Source organism: Leucoraja erinacea, chromosome 31 (assembly GCF_028641065.1).
Source record: "Leucoraja erinacea ecotype New England chromosome 31, Leri_hhj_1, whole genome shotgun sequence".
NCBI classification, from domain to species: Eukaryota; Metazoa; Chordata; class Chondrichthyes; order Rajiformes; family Rajidae; genus Leucoraja; species Leucoraja erinaceus.
The window spans coordinates 6,528,475-6,554,247 of record NC_073407.1 but is presented as its reverse complement, the minus strand read 5'-3'; the positions used below and the strand labels follow the sequence as shown (position 1 = coordinate 6,554,247).

Below are 25,773 nucleotides of genomic sequence, written 5' to 3'. Positions count from 1 at the left end.
CAGTTCTATTGTTTCAATGTTTTTATTTTCAATACATTTGGGTTTAATTTTATTGAGATTTTATTTGAGTGCAATTCAGTAGGGGAAAAAAAGTGTGGAGTGTATTATTAAAATAAGGTGATTGGAAACAAAAAAACATTCTGTACTTTTGTTCATGAGAATAATGTTGATTTTGCAGTGTAGCATTTAATTGATTTTAGAATGAATGTTTTTAACTATGACATTTTTGACTCCACCGTGTTTCTCTCCGGCAACTTGTTGCTGTTCTGTGACAGTGGGAATATTGGAAGCTTATGACTAAACTTGTGAACCGAGCACGACAATAATGTTATAATTAAAAAAAAAACACAAAGTGCCCGAGTAACTCAGCGGGTCAGGCAGTATCCCCGGAGAACATGGACAGGTGACGTTTCCGCGCGAGACCCCTCTTGAAACCATGTTATAGTTGTTTTAGTCACCGTTATGAACACCTGCCTTTTAAAAATCTCTGTCACGCTCTACAGCTGAGTTACATGATCTCTGCTGGTTTGTTGTATGTGCATGTTCTCTTAATACAGCAATTTGCACCTGTAGACAGTTAGAGGCTGAAACAAACTGAATAATTTCACTGGCAGCCAGGTCATCAGCAGGTGTGGTAAATTAAAATAATTATAAGCAGTTGGAAAATGCCTTTAGAGAATTTGGATTCCTTTATACAACTTAAATTGAGCAGATGTGCATTTTTTAAATGATTTATTTGAAGGGAACAGTGTGTAAACAAGGAAATAAGAATGGTCACACAAAGGAGAGATGAATGCCACCCTGGGGAGATGCAGTGAGCTGTGCTGGAGTGAGCATTCATTGTAACAGTGCCGAGAAACCAAAAGGGCAGTGCAGTGTGGGGTTAATGCAGTGTTAAGTATCATGGAGAAGGCAGAATTGCCCTCCGTCCGATCTCTCCTGAAGCACTGCAAAATCGATTCTGAAGGGCACCAGAACAAGTCTCTCCACAGGCACATTGCCTCCTTGCCGATGATTCCCACAGAAAAGCAGACTGTGAATATAATTTTAGTACAATATAGATTGAAAGCCACAACCTTCGTAGCCGGGAACTATGTTGCTTGCACAATTTAAAGAGATAAATTGTAAAGCTGCCTTTGAGGATCTAATCATGTTACATTCATAAAGTGCCTCAATGCAGTTTAATGGTTCTTTTCAGTTCCATATTCAATTATTGGTTGTTCCTTTATTAGCTGGTGTTATTTTTGTATCACTTTTTTTTTGCTCCTTGAGTGAATAATGCAGATTTTATAAACTCATTTAATATGAGTGTTGATTTTATATTGTGGTTTTTGACGGAAGTGGGGGAAAATGTATTATCCTGCACATAATGTATTCCAACTTTAATTTGATTCACGATTAATCAATTTACTTACTCAATAAAAGTTGTAAAGATGTCAAATTGAATTGCAATTGCTTAATGTCAAGTCGGTAGGAAATTCAAAACCTATCTTTAATGTTTCCAGACGAAAACGACGTAATTTCAGCAAACAAGCAACAGAGGTCTTGAATGAGTATTTTTACTCGCATCTCAGCAATCCATATCCCAGTGAAGAAGCCAAAGAAGAGCTGGCAAAGAAGTGCAGCATCACAGTATCACAAGTAAGTTGGGCCGCCCACAACTTCTGAATGTATTCCAAAGGAACGTGTTTGCTCAAATTTAAAAATAATGGAAGTATATTGGTGAAGCTGATTTGAAGCCTTTGCTCAGTGTGAATCTTCAAGCTAAGCCAAGACATGAATCAACTATGTAGGCTGATGATTTCTATAAAACCAAAGGATGAGTTGTTACTGCTCCATCTCATTCATTCTCTGATTTTAATATCATAGTTAATTAGCTGAAGAAATAAACAGATGAACAAAATAATGTAAACTTGCAAATGGTACTGAATTAACAGATTTCTTCACATGAGTACATATGAAACACAATATAATTTGAGGTTGCACAGTTAGCTGACTATTCAAGCAACTCCTGAATTAAACATTTGCAAAGTTTAAAATGGTAATATAGTCTAATTAAACAGAAATTCTTGCTAATATTTTTCGTTTAGCTCCAGATTTTAATTTCATACAGCAACGTATAATCATGCCATTTCTACCACAAATACTGCTTCTAGCAATAGTCTCAGAGCTGCTTCTCTTAGGCAAGAAGTGTTGCTGGGCCATGTTGTTATTAGCTAATAATTTATTTTGGCTCCTTGTTTATACTGAAGCATTTAAGGTTCATATTTGTTTTGTGATTCTTTGATAAGTGAATTTGGGGATTTGACTACAATGGGAATTGAATAATTAAGACAAAAGGCCACAAACGACTGGAGTAAGTCGGCGGGTCAGACAGTGTCCCTGGAGAATATCTATGGGTGACGTTTGGGGTCGGGTCTTGACCCAAAACCGGCCGAGTTACTCCAGCAGTTTGTGTCCTTTTGTGGAAACCAGCATCTGTAATTCTTTGCTTTTAAGAATTGAATTTAACATTTCCTGGAGTGGGAGGTTTTCAAGTGCTGGTATGTGATCAGATTCGAAAGTTCCAGTGAGGATGCATACTTGATGAAAGAAAGTATCCTGACCTTGCTTTTTCTTGCAAAATAATCTCTATTTAATGATTTATCTTTAACGTATACACTGGAATTAAAATAATTTAAAGAAAACCTGATGTTATAGTTCAGGTAATCAGAGGCATCTGAGAAACATGATCTGTGTTCTGACTTGTGAGACTGACCATAGCTCACTTGTGACTTTGTGCTCGTGAGTTACCCAGTCGGCCTTACTTATGGACATATATATCATATTTTACGACTGGCCATGACAGCTACTCTATTTATACCTATCAAGGTGCTTGCTAGGTGTCACGAGTATTGAGTTTGCTTCTAAACTCAGAGTGATAGAATATGTTGGTTAAGGTGACACAAACAGTGATCCTGGACGACTGAGTCTTGCATATCAATATTACAGCTCATAATATATTTATCATAATGTGGCTGAGGGTTAAATGGATTGTGCTTTAACTATTCATGGCTTCTGTTCTATTTTTGACATAATGATCAACTTAACCTCCAGAGGAACTTTCAGAAGCATAATTAGAAACCAGCTTGAGGTTAACTAATTAATTAATATTATTCCAATTGTTTCAACTGAGGTTTGAAAGAATCATCTGTGAAAGATGTACTGAAAAGTTAATTTCTGCTGAGTGAATAAGCCATTTCTATTAAATTTTATTCATTAATCTTGTGTATTTGCTTAATGGAAATGATGTGAAATTGTGTTACATCTTTGGTTTAGTCCATAAGCTATTCTTTTGCAAGGGAGAGTTTTAAAAGCGGAATTAATCTACAATACTACTCTGCTAATAGGAATGCCTGCTGATTGAGATGTTATTTTCGTCAACTTGATGCTGTTTGCAAATGTTTTGTGTTAGAGCAGAAGTTTCCTGGAAATGAATATTGCTGAAAGGGTAGGCATTAACCTACATTATACAAATGTTATAAATCTAAAGTTGACAGTGTTGAAACTTGGAGCTGGTTTCATAAGTGTTTGGGCAAGTAAAAACAAATTTAGTCAATTAACAGCTAAGAATATAACTTTGAACTTCACCCGATTCAAACCGTTTATAAAGGAGAAAAGAACAAATTTGCTCCGACAGCAAAGTGTAAAATTCTTCTTTGTGATTCTTTGGTGAGGAAGCAAATTTAATGAAAGAGACTGCACTAATTTATTAATCTTACTTTTCCTTTCAAAATGATCCCTATTAATTGATGTGTGGATGACTGAATATAGTTGTCTCTGGTTATAATGAAAGCCCTGCATGTGGTGATACTGATTTTTGATAAGCAAAACAAAAAGATATATATTGTTAATTATAACAGAATTCATGATTATGTTGTGTATGTGTAGTAAGTTAGAAAAATATTCTCAATAGAACATGAGGAATAAGACGGCGCAAGCCAGGGTCCTGTGAACAATTAGTAAGATCATCACATTCCTCCCAAATCCTCATCCATGCATTCCAATGAAATCTAAAAATCTGCCATTCATGGTCTTCAATATTCTCTATGATTCGTGTAATTTAGTTTATAAATCAGCGTGGAAACACCGTTCTGCCCTTTGAGTCCACACCGCTCATCGATTACCCATATGCTGATTCTATGTTATACTATGTTCGCATCCTACACAATTGGGGTAATTTACAGAAGCCAATTAACCTACAAACTTGCACGTCTGTGGAATGTGGGAGGGAAATGGAGCACCTAGAGAAAATCCATACGGTCACAGAATGTACAAACTCCACACAGATAGCACCCGTAGTCAGAATCCAACCTGGGTCTCTGGCGCTATGAGGCAGCAGCTCTACCGTTGCTCCACTATGCCACACAATGATTGGGTATTCATAAAATTCGAAAGACTTTCAGCCCTGCGTGTGAAGAAAGTCCTTCTGACCTCAGTCCAAAAAGTCTGGCTCCTTAACCTGAAGCTGTTGCGTAGTAGTAAAGTTACTGGACTACGGTCCAGAGACAGGGGTTTAGTATTTTTTAAATTTCCTCTCTTTTGCCAGAAATGCTTTATATCTGATGTCTTCTACAGAGAAATATACAAAATTCTTCTGTAATGTAACAGCCATTTTGGCATTCAAGCACTTTGAATGAACCATGCTTACCCTCATTATAGGAACTTCTCTAATATATTTTCACATTTCCTGCTAGCTTACTCAGACATTCAATTTTTCAATATTTTGGTCTACTTTGCTTATTTTAACATTGTCCCAATCCTCAGGCGCAGCACTCCTACTTGTAACATTATAAGCTCTTTTAATCTCATCCTATCCCTAATTACTTCATTTAGCAAAGGGTGAAGTACTTTTCCACTAGAGCTTTAATTTCTTGAGGGAATATAATCTTGCTAAGAATTTTCAATTATTTCTTCCTACTCAGCGCACATTTGTAGAGATTAATTTTTGTGCGCCATTTTTTAAATGCAGTAAAGCTTTTTTTTTTTGTGGCAGAGTTACATGCAGCCATAGATTCAAATATGCATTTAGTACAATGATGTGGGTCAAATTCCCTCTGTAAGGTGAACGATCAGTGTTTTTCTATGTCTTGTTGTTTAAGATCTTTAATGATTATATTTTGATTCTCCCATATGAAGGCTTCTTTAATTAAAGGATATTTTTTTTGATGAACAGATAGCCTAAAATGAATATTCTAACTGTTCTCATGCAATTCTTCCTTATAATAATGATTAAAGTAACATAGTGGAAGTGTGAGCAAATGCACCATCGACTAAATTGTGCATGATTGTAATGGAGATAGTGGGAATGCTTCTCTCAAGTAAGTGATCATAGTGAGAGAGTCCCACAGTGCCCTGCCACTCTAACCTGCCAGCTGCGGTTCGTAACACATTATTTGATGGAGAGGCTTGCAAAGGTAAACTGCTTTGGTAAGGGAAAATGAATCTTTAGCCCCATCCATAACTACCATCGTTTTGGTAAAGAGTTGAATTGCAGATGTTGCATTTTATATGCATGCACACTTTACTCGTCTCTGAGACCTGTACCTTGCACCCACCCTTCTGTTTGATGCACTACACACATCTACCTATGTTCGCAATCAGACGTGCAACCCTCCCACCAGTTATGGACTCCTTCTGCGTGTGCATGTAGCCACCTTATGCATGTGCAGATTCACCTAAGCGCACATCTTAGAGTTCTTCAGATTTCAAAACCCAGCTGGTATAGCATTCACAAGGTTCAAATAAACCAACAAACTGTTAAGATTAATGAAAAATCGTAGTACAGACAGATCATTAGAGAACACCAATAAACATTAAAAACCAAAACACTGAACTCCCTCTGTATCACGCACATTATTTATGACTCCCTCACTAATAGAGAAGCTATAAAAGACCCTGTCGATAACAAGCTGTGTGGATGGCTCCCATGTACAGCATGGTAGCTTATCTACAGTAATTACTAATAGAACCACAAAACAGTGCAGAATTTTAGCTGTGTGTTTCTGTTTGCTAGATACTGGATGAGATAAAAGCAACAAAGCTAAAGAATACATTTTTATGAAATGCCCAGTAGTATTTAAACACCTTCTGAAAATGTATTGGGATAAAAGTCACTAAAAAATACAATTTTCTTTTGTGGAGAAAGCATTAAGCCAACAAAATGTGTCCCTTTTCTTGAAAGTGCAGTAACTATTTATTTTTTTAAATCTTAGCAGATAACGCAGACATATTTCAAGAAAAATCACTAGCATCTTACACAGTGCCCTTTATTCTTGATCAAATTAGAGACTGACGGCTCAAGTTCAAGGGAGACCTACATCAAGAGTTGCTGCAAACTATCATGTCTGCTGTGTTCTGGCTGCAGATAAACTACCTCATCTGTTCCACAGACATTCAGCCAGTGAGGAAAAATGCTTTCAACAGAACCAGATGAGTGTCTTGCAGTGTCAGAAACAGTGAATATTTATACTACAGGAGACAGTGGAAATAAGAAAATATACAACCTCACTACAGCTCCAGTATAATTTGTTACCGTCTAATTCTATATTTTAACCAACAATTTGCATGTTCTTTTTTTTAAATCCCCTTCTTGAATGCTCAGGCAAATATAAAAAAGTCTATTTTGCTTTTTCGATGTACTTTTCTTCGATTAGATTCTGGTTAAAATGCATATTAGAATATGGTGGGGAAACAGAAGCGTTTGTCAGTGATGGGTTATTTCTCAACACATTTCATCTTCGTACAGGGGATGACTTCATGCACTGATAGTTACTGTCAGCACAAGAGGTCTTTACAGATACAAAATCCGATCCAATACACAATAAAACTACAACGTTAAACAATGTTAATTATAAAAATATAGCATGCACCAGGCAGTGAAGCCTAAACTTGGGGCAGACATGGCAACTGAATTCATTCCAGCTCTGTTCTTATGATTCATGGCATCAGCATTTTCACGAGATTCACTATAATAGTGTGATGATAATATTGCTGCATGAATAATTCATAAGGTCTCGACTAATAATCTAGAGTGAGTGTTTAAGTCCCATCAATTGACTTTGAATTAAGTTTTCAACGATGGTGGTCATGAACATAGAAGATAGAACAGTACAGCACAAGAACAGCCCCTTCGGCCCACTATGTCTGGACTATCATATATTTTCCTGCACATAACCATTATCCCTCCATTCCCTGCATGTGCTTAACCAAAAGTTTCTTAAATGCCACTATGGTATCTGCTTCAACCAGCACCCCTGGCAGCGTGTTTCAGGCACTCATCACCTTCTGTGTAAAAAAACAAAAACAAATTTGCTGTGCACATCTCCTTTAAAATGTGGCCTCTCACCCTAAATATCATACAAATCCAGCTAATTTATTCATTCCCATGCTGCCCTTACCCAGTCTGACTCCAGGCCCATTTTCTAGTTAAATGACTCCTAACTGTCCCTTGGAATAGTCTGGAAAATTCAATTGTAGTGGTTCAAGAAAATGATCTGAATACTCTAGTATGTGGCAATAAAATTGACTTTCCAGAAAAGGTGTGTCTTGAGATTGAATTAAGAACAGTACAGCTTTGACAAACCATCATTGCAGGAGTCAGTATCGTGAATATTCCATGTCCTATCTTTTATCGCAAATATACCCGCCTGTAAATCGGGAGACCAGACCAGCACACAAGATTCTGGATGCAATCTCTCCGTGGCCATGACTATACTCAACTAAATCAAAATGCTGTACAAATAAAATAATAAGTTGTTTATTTTCCAATCATTTGTGTACATTTATTGTAGCAGTTGAGAGTTTATACTTAAACAAAGTTCTTTGAATGTAAATGTTGCAGGTTTTGAGGATTTGTTGCAGTCAGACACGTAAGTGTGACCAGAAATTGCTGTAGTTGCTGAAGTGATCCAAAGACATCAAGTTAAAACATTTTGATTTCTGTTCATTCCTCCACTGATGCAACCAGACGATGTTTTTATTCCGGCATTTTCTCTCTTAATTTAATATTTTGAGATTTTGTAGTGTTTTGACACAAGTTTAATCATTTTACTTGGATTTTCTGTTACTATGGGCAATTATGAGGCTTAATTAAAAAAATGGCAATGACAAAAAGCTAAAGTCAACCTGCTTTTTCACTGCTAACAACAGTACTGAAGTGCATAGATTAAATCACTCTCAGAGTGTAAAAATATTTGAAAAGAATTGAGCATTTCCAAGTGTTAGTAGAGCCCCATTTGCCTGTATTCCTGAACCTTCTGATCATGAGAGCAATAAATCTAAAAGGAATGGCCACCCTGTTTGATTTGGGGCTTTTAGTCAGTCAGGTTGCATTTGGGTCACTGATGCTTATAAATTGAACAGTTTCACGGGCAAAAGAACAAATAATTTAATGTTACAGAATCGCACTGTACATAAAAGTAGTACCAGACTGCAATGTTGCAGGGCTCTAGACTAATTATCCATAATGCAAATTCAAATCCCATCAACAAAATTTGCATCTGCTTTTTGTAAAAATCTGAAAGTAATCATAAGCTGTCAGCTTGTGATGCATCCTGCTGGTTCACGAATTGTAGCAGAAAACATTCTGCCCGTAACCTGGTCTGACTCCAAGCCAGCACTATCATTAGTTGGATCTTTGGCATTGAAAATTATCCTTAGTTTCTTGCTGTAAACATTCAGTTTAATAATGACTGGGCATTGCAGTGCACTTCTAAGGTTTGGAAATATATATATATTATATATTACAATTGAAATTTGGGAACTATAATAGTACAGCTGCTGCTGTATGGTTAGTGCTAGTGACTTTTGCCACTTAAAATATATTTCCAGATTATATTTTGTTGACCACCATTCATGTTTGCTGTGTGATTAATTTGCACATCCATTTTACCTCAAGGAGGTTTATATGCATGAAAGATTGTAAAGATAGCAATTTGGTCTTTTCAGAAAAGCTTGGCCAGAGACTAGTGTAGTTTTGTGGTTTAGAGATACAGCGTGGACACAGGCCCATCGAGTCCGCGCCGACCAGTATTCCTTGCACACTAACACAATCCTACACACATGAGGGATAATTTACAATTTTGGGAGCGTGGGAGGAAACTGGAGCTCCCGGAGAAAATCCACACGGTCATGGAGAATATACAAACTCCATACAGACAGTACCCGTAGTCAGGATTGAACCTGGGTCTCTGATGCTGTAAGGCAGCACCTCCACCACTGTGCCATCTAACTGAATTGTTGGTAGCTTTGCTCAATCCCTGTAATTCATGTAACAAAGTGCACACAACAGCATCCTTCTGAATTGTTCACATTGCCTGAAAATATGCCCACAGTAAGGCACCTGTTCCAGCAGAAAAAATGACTGGTTAATTAAAGGCACTGCAGTACCTTATTGTGCTACCCAACGGAGAAGATTAGATAACAACTTTTTTTTTATATACTGTAGAGTCAGAATTCTGTTAGTTTAGATCAGAAAAATAATCGGTTTTATTCCAAGATTTCTAAAATTTATTTAAGCCAATTTTTAATTTATTTGTAATATAACAGAAGTGCTTGCCACAAGTTGACTCACTGACAACAGCTTCGGGAACTGTGTTAAATATACAAAATTGTCATGTGGCTAACAACTTGCCAATGTAATGACAATGCAGGCCAATAGTTTTGTTAACGTTACAGTCATAAAATTGGAACTGTAAGTCAGTTATCTAGAGAGAGATGAAATAAGTTGGTGGTTCAGGCATTGTTATTTACTGAAGTATTTACTTCCAAAGTCATAAATAACACAGAATGAAGGCATTCGGCATATCATGCCTCAACAGGTTTAGAAAGAGATGCCCAAATTAATGTTGTATACAATTCTGCCATATCTCTCTGCTATTATAACTTGTCTATTTAATAAAGTATCACAAAACGTTTTTTAACCACCTATTGACTTGTGGGACCGTCTTTTCAGGGTGTGTTCCCAAGATCCCATTGCTTCTCCACATCCACTCATTATTGTATAAGCTGTCTGAAAAGCAAAAACTGTCGTTAAAAAAACATTGGAAATAAAAATAGAAAAAGTCATCTGTAACATTAGCTCAGTTTTTGTGTCAGCACGGCTACAGTTAGATCCAGCTGCATCTCCGGGGTTCTCTTTTATTTCTTATTTCCAGGAAGAGGCGTGTTTTACATCTTCCAGGCGCAAATAGTTGAGGCCAGTTCATTGGTTTTAAGAGGGTTAGATGTGGACCTTGTGGCTAAAGGGATCAGGGGGTATGGAGAGAAGGCAGGTACAGGATACTGAGTTGGATGATCAGCCATGATCATATTGAATGGCAGTGCATGCTCGAAGGACCGAATGGCCTACTACTGCACCTATTTTCTATGTTTCTAAGTATTGTTTTTCCTGCTACGCTGCCATCATTCATTTCTCTGTATCTATATTCCTCCAGATAGATCAGCTATGATCCATCTGCATTATCACCCTATCTTCAATGGCATGGACAACATTTGTTTTACCTGGACAACTTTGGTTTGCCACCCTGTCCCCGACATTCCTTTGTTCTTTCCACCTCTCCATTTTCTGCAAGTTAAAACCCACTTGTTTTCTCCATTTTCCAGTTCTGATGACAGATCGTTGATCTGGAACTTTAACTTTCCTTCTATCTTCATAGATGCTGTGTGACCTGCTGAGTATTGCCAAGATTTTCTATTTTTATTGTATATTCTATTATCTTATAACTTTATTGTATATTCTATTATCTTAAAAGTTCATGACCCAACACTTCCCAGATTAAATTTGCCATTTTATGTCCAATTGAGCAGATCACCTCCATCTTCCTGAAGTCCAAATCTTTCCTTCTTATTGTTACCGCATAAATCATGCCTACTACATTTGGGTGTAAATCATGAATATCTAATACATAAAATAAGGTACTTCAACTCCCTGTGAGACCTCACTACTAACAGTTTTCCAGTTACAAAAATCGGCATTTGCTAGTTTCTTGCCACTGAGCTGTTTTTGGATCCAATATGCCATTCTTTCATGGGCTATTTTGTTTTTGATCAGCCTGCCATGCGAGAGTTTGTCGGAAAGCTTACTAACATCCACATAAACAACATGAAATATGTTGTACTCATCTATCCCCTTTTTACCCCCACATAAAATCCAGTCAAATCAGTTGGGCACACCCTGCCCTAAGCAAATTCCTTGATTAATCTTTGCCTCTGAAGGCTTCCTGTGCTTTCAAATGAATTCTAATAATTTTCCCATCCATGATCAAAATAACTGGGTTATGCTAGCTTGGTTTAACCCTTCCTCCCTTTTTAAACAATGGTACAGAGTTAGCAAGTCTCCAATTGTCTGGCACACCTCCAGTAGCTGGAGAGGATTGAAAAATGGGCTTGCTGCATCTTCTCCACTGACGTAGTGCTTGAGTTTTCTGGACTTAAATATTTTGTGCCCTATGGCTAAATAACCTAACTCTCTGTCCAGGTCGACACGTGAAGAACACCCACTTAATGGAGTGTCAAGTACTTTCCAGTGCTCCCTAGTCATATTTTTATACATTTTGGTTTCACCATGCAGAAATTACAGCAGTATTTATACATAGTCCTCCCCCCCCCCCCCCCCCCCCCATTTCAGGGCACCATAATTTTTGGACACAGCAATGTCATGCAAATTAAAGTAGGTATGTTTAGTATTTTGTTGCATAACCTTTGAATGCAATGAATGCTTGAAGTCTGCGATTCATGGACATCACCAGTTGCTGGGTGTCTTCTCTGGTGATGCTCTGCCAGGCCTGAATTGCAGCCATCTTTAGCTTATGCTTGTTTTGGGGGCTAGTCCCCTTCAGTTTTCTCTTCAGCATTTAAAAGGAATGATCAATTGAGTTCAAATCGGGTGATTGACTTGGCTACTCAAGAATTGACAGTCTTTTAGCTTTGAAAAACGCCTTTGCTCCTTTAGCAGTATATTTGGGCTCATTGTCTCGCTGTAGAATGAACCGCCGGCCAATGAGCTTTGAGGCATTTGTTTGAACTTGAGCAGATAGGATGTGTCCATACACTTCAGAATTCATTATGCTACTACCATCAGCAGTTGTATCATCAATGAAGATAAATGGGCCAGTACCTTCAACAGCCATACTTGCCAGGCCATAACACCCTCACCACCATGTTTCATAGATGAGGTGGTATACTTTGGATCTTGGACAGTTTCTTCTCTCCTCCATACTTTGCTCTTGCCATCACTCTGATATATTAATCGTCGTCTCATCTGACCATTTTCCAGAATTGTGGTTACTCTTTTAAGTACTTCTTGGCAAACTGTAACGTGGCCATCTTTTTCTTGCAGTTAACCAGTGGTTTGCATCTTGTAGTGTAGTCTCTGTATTTTTGTTCATGAAGTCTTCTGCGGACAATGGTCATTGACAAATCCACACCTGACTCTTGAAGAGTGTTTCTGATCCGTCGGACAGGTGTTTGGGGATTTTTCTTTCTAATAGAGAGAATTCTTCTGTCATCAGCTGTGGAGATCTTCCTTGGCCTGCCAGTCCCTTTGCGATTAGTAAGCTCAGCAGTGCTCTCTTTTTTCTTAATGATGTTCCCAACAGTTGATTTTGGTAAGCTTAAGGTTTGGCTGATGTCTCTGACAGTTTTATTCTTGTTTCTCAGTCTCATAATGGCTTATTTGACTTTCATTGGCACAACTTTAATCCTCATGTTGATAAGCAGCAATAAAAGTTTCCAAAGGTGATGGAAAGACTGGAGGAAATACTAGGTGCTGAGAGCTCTCTTATACCTGCATTAAGGAGGCATTTAAACACACCTGAGCAATTACAAATGCCTGTGAAACCATGTGTCCCAAACCTTATGATGCCCTGAAATGGGGGGACTATGTATAAACACAGTTGTAATTTCTACATGGTGAAACCAAAATGTATAAAAATACCCTGTAGTAAAATCTGACAATGTGCACTTTAACCACATGTGATTTTTTTCTATTACAAATCTCAAATAGTGGAATACAGAGGCAAATAAATAAATGATGGGTCTTTATGGAGGGTACTGTAGTTGGGAAAGTAACTGGCAAATTCTCCAAGTAAAACCTCTTGTAATCATCTAAGCAGTTAGGTGGCCATATCTCTGTAAATTTATTTTGTTTTCTGTTCCTATGATTGTAAATTTAGAGTATTGCAATGCCAAATCAGACTAAAATTTCATACCTAAAAATTAAAAATCGTAATGTTACCATATTTCCATATTTACATATACAATAAAGTAAGTTAGTTACTGCAATATGATCCCATTTAAAGCCCGTAATTCCAGTTAAAACTCACATTAATAGCACAAGCAAACAGCTAATTCTTTAATTTTGACAGCATCAAAACCCTGCAAGATATTTACAGTAATTTGTTATGTAGGCTCTGACAATTATTATTCCATATTCTAATCAGTAAGCTGTCTGTGGAAATTTGGCTCGTATCTACTTTGATAGTCTAAAATTGTACACCATTGATGCCAAAGTCTGATGAATGTTTTGAGGCAGAAATGGGCAGACATCGGTATAATATAACAATTACCATGGGAGCAATAGTAAAAACATGACCTGTTACAGGCAAACTGATAGGGTTTCCTCTATCCTGACAGTTTATTGATTGTTTGATTTCCACTTATCATATTCTTCCAGACAAATTCAACCTGGATTTTAAAAGTCTGAGTTTTCTTTTGTTTCAAAATATTTGAAGAGTCCTCATGGTGTGTGGTTGGTGTTCCAGCAGTTTTCTCTGTAGTTATGAGGCAAAAAAAAATCAGATGATTGTCCTCCCTTTCATTGCTCCAATTAAACCTTGCTTGTTAGTTAACCTCAAGGTAAGCTCATCAAACAACTGATGTCAAGGAAACACTGCCCACAGTGGTTTGTATGAGTGGTCATTAATTTTAATTGCCTTGATATTAAAGATTAAGAAGCACAGCGACTGGAGTGCTACAAAGGATCTGACGGTGTGCAAAGTCCCTCCTCGTATTTTAGATTGTGCTAAAGATATAAAATTTTAGTGCACAGTCTGGAATTTATTGCACATTGTGAATGGTTGCTGTTTCTTTTTTATCATTGTGCATCTGTGACTGTTTGCACAATATAGATACTTTAGTTATAAATAGTCGATTACTGTTAATATGATTACCACAATAATTATGATAGATTTATGGCAGAATGGCTATGCTCTTATAGATTGTATAGAATGTTTCCGGGTAATTATCTGTTGACTGCCTGGTAGCTTGTGATATGGCGTCAAAGGTAAATAGCATCACATTCATTCTATCTTGGTTATATTGTGTTTTTTTTACTTGCCGGTTTTAAAATGGTTCTGCAATAATCATTTGAAAATAGAATGGAGCACAACTCTGGCGGTATATGTTCTCAAGAGCTCCGATAATTCCACCTACCTCTGTGCTTCTATTTTGAATCATGTTGTTATGGAATGTCTCCATTGCGAAGGAGAAACAGAGAAAAATCAGAGAGAGTTATTTTCTGATTAGTCTTGCGAGACTTCTAGTTTTTGGTTCTGTGAGGCTTTATTTTGGGTCGAAACATAAGCTTTGCCGTAAGCGACCCAAGAGAATGGAGAGGTAAGGGAGGAGAAATTGAAAAAATACAGAGACAAAGAAATGACAAAAAAGAACATCACATTACAATGGCTGTTCGCTCTGATTGCAAAATTATCTGCATTTAAAATTTAGTCTGTACATTGCACAAACTGATAAAATACTGGGCCAAACATTGGAACTGTAACTATTTTTCGTTCTGTGAATATTATTAAGTAATTTTTCCAAATCAGCAAAAGATCATTTCAAATTCCCTCACTACATGAAAGAAATATAAACAGCATAACGTTTAAGCCCTAATTAGAATTTGGCATAAGGTGTATACCCAGAACCCTATTGGGAAAATAGCGCTTAAAAAAAAAAAAAAAAAATTAACGTTTAAAAATAGTTTGATTTGTGTGATTTCCTTAAGCTCGGCTCTGAATTTGAGAAATTACTGAATCCATGGTGAATGTGGCTGCCATGAAGCTGGTAATCTTTCTACATTTGTGCGCTGTTTCTTTGTGCACTCTTTTCATTCAGACATTCTATTTAAAACGCAGAAATTAACGACCGTATTAAAATAAAATTTTAGGTGAACTCATCCATATGCAGATTACCAGTGAAAAATAAACCTGCTTGTCATGCTTGCATTACAAAGGATTTTAATATATTTTTTCAATGTCATTTACACATCTATAACCTTTAACTCAAGCCATGAGATAGAAATCTAACACCATAAAGACAATTTACCCCCCTGTTCTTCCCATAGGTCAGCGGCTCACTTTCAGTAATGATTGCAGAAATATTCCATTAACAACTGTAGTAAGATAAAATATTTTACACCAAGTAGAGAAAATACCATTGAGGAGATTAACCAGCGTGTGAGTGCACATTAAGGTCTATAATCTATCTCAGGAGTTTACATGAAGTTTCTCAATCATTCAGACTTAGTTCGAGCAGTTTATAACATCATCTCATCTGACTGCGTTACTGCCCTCTGATTCTTTCACCGGTACTTGCAGTTAAACTGTGTTTTGTAAAGTGCGGTGAATAATATTTAACGTCCACTGCATTCGTTCAGAACACACTGCAAATGTAATTGCTCTCTAGCCATGTTTTGGCCTTTGAAAATAATAATGCAGCATCATCCCAGTTTTGCCCCCTTTGGCCAAAGTACAAATGATTACTAACCAATTTATAAGGATCCCTGCGCAGGTTAATGGACACAGATTAGCCCAGGCAACAGAGATCCTGATCTTACTGTGTTCAAAGGGAGAATGCAGAACACTGGTTCATTTATTATTGATTTACATCCCTCTATTCATATTCATCTAACTGAACATGATTTAAATTGTAGCACTGCCAGGTTGTTCCAGACCAGAAACAAAGAACAATGGCATTTCCAGGCCTTCTCATCTTACCACTTCTCAAAGAAAAGAATGCACTTTTTATCCAGCGCAGTAACAATTTTTGATTGGCAGCTGGTATTTAATGCACCAACAATTACTTCTTTATTATTAATGTTTTGCCGTGTTTTTTTTTTCCTTCCCAATGTAATCACATCGGTAAAATTGAAGATGCATGTTGTGGTAGATGTTTAAACCCTTGAGTATCTGTTCTGCCGAGAGACAGACAGATTCATGTCATGCTCCAATTCCTAATAACTTGCAACCTACCCTTGATTATTGCTTAATTAGTCGAGATACCCATTGGAAAAAGTTAGATATTGCAATTGTGATAGAGCCAGGCATGATATGAATAGTAAGAATACCTGTGGGTACCCGGCACTGCTTTTCACACGTGGTTCTCTCCTTTCCTCAGGTATCAAACTGGTTTGGCAATAAACGAATCAGGTACAAGAAGAATATTGGAAAGTTTCAAGAAGAAGCCAACCTATACGCTGCAAAAACCGCTGTAAATGCTGCTCATGCTGTTGCAGCTGCCGTGCAAAACAGCCAGGCAAACTCTCCCACTACACCCACGTCCGGTAAGTGGAAAGGTTCCATGACACTGTCCAACATTTAGCTCTTTTTGGTTTGCCATAAGGCAGCATAATGTTATCAGAACAAGTGCTTCTTTAAGAAATGGACTCTGAAAATTGCAATACAGTTTATGCAAAAATCAACCATATTGTAAGCCCCAGCTGTAGAGATATAAATTAAACCACTTTGCTGTCATTCTGAAAGCAAGAATTTGCCATTTCCCAATAAGGTAAGTTCCTGACGTCTCCTTCGTGTGTCTCGAACTAAAGCCAACAACTGCACTTCAGAATTCACCGCTTTGGGCTTTGCAGGTCATTACTTGACAGAATAGAGATCTTTTTAAAAAGAATCGCCTCATTCTATAAGAATCTGGACAATTTTCTTAATGCTTTTCATGTGATGGAAAGGCTGCTGTTTCTTTTCTGTCTTGTTTCTTTTTATTTCTGTTTCTCTCTTGTGTGCTCTTTCTTTTGAGAACTTTGGGGAGAGATTTAAAGCCCTCTGTGATTCAGGTGCCTGACTCTTTCCTTTCCAGGTTCCTCTGGTTCTTTTAACCTACCAAATTCTGGGGACATGTTCATGAACATGCAGAATCTGAATGGGGATTCTTACCAAGGGGCCCAAGTCGGAGCCAATGTGCAATCACAGGTAGGAAGAATGCCCAGTGCCAGGGCCTAGGAAGCAGGGTAGGGCCTAGACAGTAAAACTGCCTTACTCTGACCTATAGCCCTGTAGATATTCTGTACCTAAAGTACAGATTAATTAAATTATCCATTCGCTGCTTTGATATTATCATTATTGTTTTGAGTCCGTTATTTGTGATGTTCCATGTCTGATATTTCAAACTATGTGAATGCAGTCGGCTCTGGCTTGAGCTATCCAGGGTGGGTGGAAAATTGGGGAATTTGGTGACTGGTGTAAGCTTCATATTCATTCACAACTTTCCTCTCATTATTTTCATGCCTTATGTTTTTTTTAAATCCTGTTCCTTTCTTTCAAGATGAGAATTGTTCTTTGGGCCAGGTGACTTTTGTCCACTGAAATATCACACAGCTGGGAGAGGGTGGAGACCCACACTCTCTCTGAAATCAATAATTATTTGGAAAGTGTTGAGGTTTTCCCCCCTTCTTGTCCACTTAAATGGAGAGAAAGGCAGCATTCCAAATACAATATGACTTTTTTTTTAATAAGTTAAAATGCTACTGATGTGGTACTTAGGTAAATGACATGAGGTGAGTCCAGTACCAATATTTGAATAACATATTTATAGAAGTGGTTGGCTGTATTACAAGCAAACAGTGTAGTTTTTCACTGTTTGTCATCCTCAATGTAATCATTTCTGTAAAAAGTGTCAGTAAATGGCTGCAGTTCTTGTTAAGGGTGATCCATTAAATTGTTACTGACAGACAGCATGCTGACTGGCTGCAGACAGCCTTTGCCTGTAATTTATTTATTGGGTGCAAAGAAAATTCTAGAAACCCTATGGCAAGATTTGCAGAATTCAGTGTGGTATGTAAGCTTACCCTGACGTCTTTCAAAAAACAAATCTTAACACACTGGGTGCCAGCTTAAAAAAAATTAAAAACAAAATGATAAATCTTACCAAAATGCAAGCAGGACGGCAAGTTTACACATCTCAGACTCCTCTATCATTCCCTGTAAGCAGAGGACAGCTCTTTCACATCAGGTCTGACATGTCCCTTTCTGTTTGTTTTTGCTTCAGGTGGATTCCCTGCGTCATGTTATCAATCAGACGGGCGGATACAGTGATGGTCTTGGAGGGAATTCACTGTACAGTCCACACAGTTTGAGCGTAAGGAACACTTTTATTTCTGTGTCCATAGAAGAAAAAGAAAAACTAAAGCCTTGCCAGTGTAAGCCATTATAGTTTCTTAATTCAGCTTTTGATAGCAGAGAGGGTTACATTATCCAGAGAGAACAAAGCACCATACGTTCCTTAAAGGAATGCTTATGTAAAGAATTTATAGTTATGTAAGAAAATTAGTTCTTTTTAAAACTAGCAATGCACTGTTGATAAAATAAAGGTAAAGATGGAAATCTTTTGTCCTATTACATTAAATCCAATGTAAAATACTTCACTGTGTTGGATATATCATTGCCAAAATACTGTGGTTGGAAGATGGAATGTAAAATTGTCCTTGCCTGCAGCATTTTGAAGTCATGAATTCCATCTTCGTTGATGAGGCTTGATAAGGTGTCATATGATAGTGTAGTGCATTATACCACTCTGGTATGGTATGGACGTTGAGATTTTTTATTATTTTTTAAACGGAGGGATATAGTTTGACAGCTGTCCCTGCAGGACCCTATTAATATATACAACATCATCTCTCCAAAATTAGATTACATTTGGATTACATTTACACAGCAAGGATCATAACATAAGCATACTTAACTAATCTCCAAAATTTGGATAACGATGACTAAATTATTCTTTTATCATTGTCCTCACGATTAATTGTGTTGCCTTCGTGGTGTTATAGGAAACTATTATTTTCTAAATATAGACACTCTAGAGGCAATACAGTATATTTGCCAATAAGCCTACGGATCTGGCAAAATCCAAAGGTGCAGGTTGAACTGTACATGTTTAATTTGGAAATACTGATGTAAAGGATATTTCCCAAGAGGAAAATATAACTACACGTTAATATACACAATGTCTACATGGATGGGTAAAAGATTGCAACCCACTTCATACATTGATGAATAAAAATATATATATTGACAGCATGCATGACTGGTGTAGGTTATACTTTTATAATAATGCAGACGGATTGCTTTGGAAATTAGCCACATTGTAAATAAACCGTTATTAGCATACGCTAACCTTTTTTTGCTGCTGATGTTTGGCGATGGGAGGCTCGAGCAAAGGCTAGTCTTCGCCGCAAGCACTCAAAGTCAATGTGGCTCACATTGGCCCCTACAGAAAGGGCTGCCCCGTCACTTCCACTCAATGTTCCTCAACTCACGAGGCCTGCACCTTCCCTCTTCCTGACTGACATAAAAATATGTAGCGACAAGCTGTCTGCCACAGCAGAAATTTGATCAGACATTGATTTCAGCAATTGCCTCTACAGGCCAAGACATCAGGAGAACTCATTTCCCGTATCTCTCATTCCTGATGCAAATGCAAAGAATACCAGTGGTTTATGTAGGAATTCGGTGGTGTCATCTAGTTCAAAATTCATGTTTAATTTACTGTTAATGAGATCAACAAAGCAGTCTCCTGCACCAGGACAAGAGATGTCCATCTTCTTCTGCTTACCCCTGCTGCTGGCAAACTGAATGTGTACACTTTGAAATGAGGGCTTGAAGCAAAGTGAATAATATTTGTCAACAGTAATTGGCACCCTGTATGTGCCAACTTACATTGTAACTTGTTGGTTGAGCAGTGAACAGTCAATAAAAAAAGGAAGGTGCGTTTCAAATTGTATGATTAAAAGGCACAGTGGCACAGCGGTAGAGTTGCTGCCTCACAGTGCTAGCTAGGGTGACCTGGGTTTGATCCTGACCTCGGGTGCTATCTGCGTGGAGTTTGTACGTTCTCCCTGGAACTGCATGAGATTTCACCAGGTGGTCCGGGTTCCTCCCACATCCCAAAGACAAGGTTAATTGACTTCTGCAAATTGTCCCTAGTGTGCAGGATAGAACTAGTCTTGGTGGGCTGAAGGGCCTGTCTCCACGTGAAACAAATTCACTGCCCCATTCCAAATGAAACCATGTAACATGTCCCTTAGCTGCAGGAGTTTTGTGAGATGGCACCTTGCATTCCCACCAAACCATGACCTCTTCTGTTGCAAACATGCCATAATATTGCTTCCTTCCTTATTTCTGACCCTCCATCTTGCTCTGCCTGGAGATCGGCTTTTAAATTATGTAAACTACAATATATTTGGGATTTAGAATTGTCTTTTTTTTTGTTTTGTTTTGAAGGAAGTAAATCTTCACCCACATTCAAAACTCTCAAAGAGTCTGTTGGGTTGTTTATTTGGTTTTAATTACGACGCTAGATTTTTGAACGGTGATTGATTGTGCATTGTTGGAGTAACAAGGCACCTCGTGAAGGCTGTAATTTCAGTTGCAGCAATGGGTTTGTGGCATTTGACCAGGAGCTTGCTCACAGCTCAAAGGACTGAATCCAGTCGGTAGAGATTTAGATTTGTAGCTTCTGTTTGCCAAGAAAAACATTCAGTTATCGGGTGTTCACTAAGCGGAGTGGAATGGATCATCAATTTGTGCAAAGCAGATTAGCTTGGTTTCATTTGCAAGAGGCTGCTTTCAATATTTGCCTTGTTTCTGCCAGCTCCCCTCATGTCAGCAGAAATCATTCCCTGTTTGATGCCATGTAGGATCGGTTTGATCTGATCGAGCCTGCAGGAGTTAAATCTAGAGCCGTGCCTGGATTAATGATTCACAATCTTGGGGGAAATTTTATTTTAAAAACAGGGCATTCTGAGTAGTGTTCTTTCTTAAATCTAAATAATGTTGTCTGCACAGAATGTGAGCGCTTTTCAGGAGATTGAGTCTGACAGCAGTTATAATCAGTGCTTGAATTTAATACTGGCTGCCCAGCAGATTGCTCATGGATTTTTCAGTTTTGCTAGTCAGTATTCTAAACACTAGCAAGATTTTCCTAATGAGCTCCACAGAACAGTGCCTCAGCTTCCCAGGATTCACCTTTCATTTTGTCACCCCAATCATCCGGCTGGCTTTGATTCTGATCGCTTACGCTAGTGGAAGAAGAAATTTGCTAGTGACAGTCATAGCCACTAGCAACATTCGGCTGTCTCTAGCCCTGCAAGGTAGATCTCATTCTGTGTCTGTAATAAATTGTTCCTTCTTGTGACAAATTTGCATTATATACATTTTGTGTGTCTAGATTATGTGTAGTATGTTTTAAGGGGATCAAGAAAGAGACGGCGGAAAATGGAGAGAGAGTGTGGAATAGAATTGAAAGATGCTCTTGGTAATTCTGAATTTGTGTGAGGCACCAGAGAAGTAACTGATTGCAGGTTTGATGAATGTTCATACCCACTTAGTCAATAGGTAAAATCACTGTGGCCTCCTGACTGCAGGAGCTGCACAGAGAGTAGTGTGGACCAAGAGAAAATTAAAATGTAAGAAAAATGAGCATTCAATTTGAAATTGATGTGTTTCACCGATGGAATCCACACTAATGGATACAGGCAGTGTGCCGCAGTTGTACCCAGAGCACCTCCACTGAACTCTTGCCTTGACAGCTAGTTCAACTCTTTCACCTCTGGCCACACCAGCCCAAACACAGTTGTTTCTTGAATTATTATCTATGTGATATAATATATTTCTTCCACTCATGACGCTATGTTAATCTCATGTCACTCTTCCAGTGCTGCCTAATCATTGCGGCAGAGGGATCCAGGTTAGATCACTCTGGTTTCCGTGTCAGTCCTATCAAATAACGCGACCCTGAGATTGAGAACTGTGGCCACAGAAATATGAAAAGGTGCATGCTGCTTGTTAGATCAGCTGTAGTATCACAGTGACCCGCTGTGCCCAGGAATCCACAGGATGAATTCCCAATAACTACAGAGCTAACGAGTGCCAGGAGTTTATAAGCTTGAGGCACCCAAGAAGAAGCTGAATAAACAGAAGGTCCTGGGCATCGCCTACTTGAAGTCGAAAGCAGGGCATTGCATAGGTGAAGACAAGGTGCACAATGAGGGAGTGGGGGGGAGGGGTAGGCAAGTTGCTAGTGGAGGGTTTGAATAGACAGGGGGCCGTGGATCAGATGCTGAGTACAGGTGAAGCATTGGAGGATGAAGGAAGGTTTTTCCCAGATATGCCGTCACCAGAGTGTTTGGAGGATATCACCTAGCAGTGCTCTACTCGACCCTACCGGTACAGAATGCATCCTGGCATGAGGCAATTAAAATAAGAAGCTAAAAATAGGGGAATTTAGTCAAACATTTAATTTAAAAATTGTATTTTATTTTCTCTCCTTTGCATTCACTTTGCGCTGTTCAGAGGAGGGCAGGCAGCCTAAGTTTGTGGCAAACCTTAAGCCAGCTGACTGACGCACAAGGTGACTTGCACCCCCCTCTCCTCCTTCCATTCTCGCCACTGTCATAGTGCCAGGGATGAAGCTGGCACATGCCTACGCGCATGGGTCAGGGTAGGAGCTTCACCTCATGGCGATCTTTGCCTGCTGCTCCCTGAAAAAATGCTTCACCGTGCTATGGGTTTGCAGGAAATTACTTACGGTATTGATTGGGGATTACTAAAGTTCTGTTAAAATGCTTATTAAAAGATTTGCTTTTGTTTTGCCACCACTGAAAATTTTATCTGCATAAATCCAACTTGGAAGGTGATTCTTTCTCATTCAAAGTTACCTCGTTGGGGCAACCTTTGTCTTTAACATGATTTGAGTGGTTAAAACAATATATTTTCAGTTTATTAAAGAAATGTTTGCTAATGAAGTTTTTTTAGATTTCGGCTCGTTCTAATGGTAGAGAATTTTCAGCTGTCATAGTCATACAGCGTGGAAACAGGGCCTTCGGCCCAACTTGCTCACACCGGCCAACATGTCCCAGCTACACTGGGACATGTGGCTGTTTAGCCCATATCCCTCTAAATGTGTCCTGTCCATGTACCTGTCTAACTGTTTCTTAAATGTTGGGATAGTCCCTGCCTCCTTCGGCAGCTAAAACTACCTCCTCCGGCAGCTCATTCCACCACCCTTTGTGTGAAAATGTTATCCCTCCGATTACTATTAAATCTTTTCCCCTTCACCTTAAACCTATGTCCTCTGGTCCTCGATTGACGTACTCTGGGCAAGAGACTCTGTGAATCTACCTGGTCTATTCCTCTCATGATTTTATACATTCCTAGATCATTGTTGCATTGACTCAAGATCATTGTTGCATTGTTTTATACAGGTTTACATAACAATATGCATATTATCGTCTACTAATTTTTGTTATCCTAGATAGATTTAAAAATGAAATTACAAAGAGAATGTGTTCTTGTACGTCACAGATTTTTACCTGCAGGACACTGTTTGTGTTTTCTAGGCTAATGGAGGATGGCAAGATGCAACCACTCCATCTTCTGTGACTTCACCAACAGAAGGACCTGGAAGTGTGCACTCTGATACCTCTAACTGATCTCCTAGCAACATCCATTCCCTGAGCCAATAGGCCTTGATTAGCACTGACCAGTAGGAGAAGAAAAGTGGATTTTCTGTAACCCAGTCACCTGCTGCTTTACTGTAAAACCCTGCTCTTTAGTGAAAACAAAATAAACTTACAATTCATATCATTGAAGAGGAACAGATTGGTTCCCTTTGGATTTCTACATTTATTGTGTTAAGTTACAGCACAGTCTTGCCTTAGTCAGTTGTTGAGACAAAGAACTAAATAGATCCAGTGTTTTCAGACTTTTAAAAAATGGAACAAAAAAAGTTAATTTGTAATGGAAATTCACAAAGGGTGAAAGCATGGATTGAAGATTTATATGTGTAAGATGTTACTGTGAAGCATCTTGACCTTTTGAGGTATGAATGCATGTTTCAAATTGACTGCAATACACAAGAATGCTGGTGCCGAGGCAGACAGTCATAAATTAACTAAGTTAGCAAAGCTAAACTCTTGCTGCTGCTTAAAACTATTTTAGCAAGATATCTGGAATTGATAGCTTGCTTAGAACAACGAAGCGTTACATGATATCAGAATCTTGATCAAATTTCTTTTATTACAACTGTACAACTAGAATAAAGACTCATTTGGAAGGATTGGTTGAGCAGTTTTATTACCCGTGTATAAATAACCAGAGGGTTGCCAAGAACTGATATTGTTTTTTTTCTCAGACTTGTTATTACGGAGTGCTATTTACAATTGTTCCTTTTTTAACACACTAACTCAATGCCAGCCTTCGTAAGTCTTTGCTTCTAAATTTATGTGTCCTGAAGCCTGGGTTTTACAGTACGAGATGGGTGCAGCATTCATACTTTTTTCAGATTTGCTATTTCAACCTATCTATGGCAGGAAATGGCACCGTTCACATGGAGTGTTGTAAATAATGTAGGTAAAGAGTATTTATACATCTCACCAATCAAGACACAGCTTTATTACCTCATGCAAACTCATATGAACCGATAGAATTTCAACATGTTCTGTAGCTTAGAGTGCTCACTTACTACCTCTGAACAATATTCACACAGTAGTTTGTCTGTCTTACTTTTTTTTTGCATCTTGTAATTAACTTTTGATTTCCTTTCATGTAATCTAATGTACATTGTATCTTTTAAGAAATCAGGGTTGCTCTAGCAACTGCTTTTAAAAGGATAATCCTAAAGTGAAAAGTTTGGTTATCATCTTAAATACAAACAGTACAACTGTTGTAAATACTGAAGATCATTTTGAATGTTGGTCATGTCATTACTAAACCACGCAAAAAAAAGTTGTAATGCATACAAAATTCAGTATTCAGTACTGTATATTTCACCCTGTGTAACGGGGCCCCCCTCCTTTCTCCCTTTTTTGTATTGTATGCAATTCTGAAACTGATTTGAGTCATGGAAATAATTTGTGGCAGTGATATAATGTATTAAAACGTTTCGTGTTACTTTCTGACTGGACTACACCCTGGATTGAGAAGTCTTCCTTGTGGTAGTTAAATGTAGTTGAAATCTTAAATAAAACTTTTTGCTTTCATGATGCAACAACCTCGTGGTCTTCATTTGAGCTTCCAGCGGAAAGAAAATGGGCCCCTTTGAGAGAGAGGTTTTCAGCTAAAGTGTGGAAACTTGCTGTGGGGTCTTGAACATGGATTGCTGTGAAGTCAACTATGTAATAAAATTATTTCACTGTACCTGGGCATAAAGTACCATCATACCATTACCCAGAAAAGACGGAGTTAGGTGGTGAATGAGGTAGGCTGTTGTTGAATGGCTAGTGTGACTGAAGGAAGGGAAGCTCATTGTGATAAAAGTTGCACATATTCAGTAATAACTTGTGGTTAACGATACAGGAATTAATAGGCAAATAAAACAATTCATACTCCATGGTCTGAAGACGGGTCTCGACCTGAAACGTCACCTGTTCCTTTTCTCCAGAGATGCTGCCTGACCCACTGAGTTACTCCAGCATTTTTGTCTAAATTCATACCCCAAATCTGG

The 25,773-nt window shown here is 38.2% G+C and overlaps 1 protein-coding gene across 5 annotated transcripts in view; it reads left to right on the top strand.

Moving 5' to 3' along the window:
• The window catches only part of pbx3b (pre-B-cell leukemia homeobox 3b), a 170,011-nt gene extending 144,691 nt beyond the window's left edge, over positions 1-25,320 (top strand). For 2 of the 5 annotated variants that reach the window (XM_055659811.1, XM_055659813.1), the window contains exons 5-9: positions 1,506-1,641; positions 16,435-16,600; positions 17,131-17,243; positions 18,319-18,408; positions 23,669-25,320. In XM_055659811.1, the coding sequence (XP_055515786.1) occupies positions 1,506-1,641; positions 16,435-16,600; positions 17,131-17,243; positions 18,319-18,408; positions 23,669-23,761 (598 nt within the window). In that variant the 3' untranslated portion in view covers positions 23,762-25,320. Of the gene's footprint in view, positions 1-1,505; positions 1,642-16,434; positions 16,601-17,130; positions 17,244-18,318; positions 18,470-23,668 lie in introns of all 5 variants that reach the window. The other 3 variants (XM_055659812.1, XR_008725934.1, XM_055659814.1) reach the window with 3 other exon arrangements.
• The last annotated feature ends 453 nt before the right edge of the window (positions 25,321-25,773 follow it).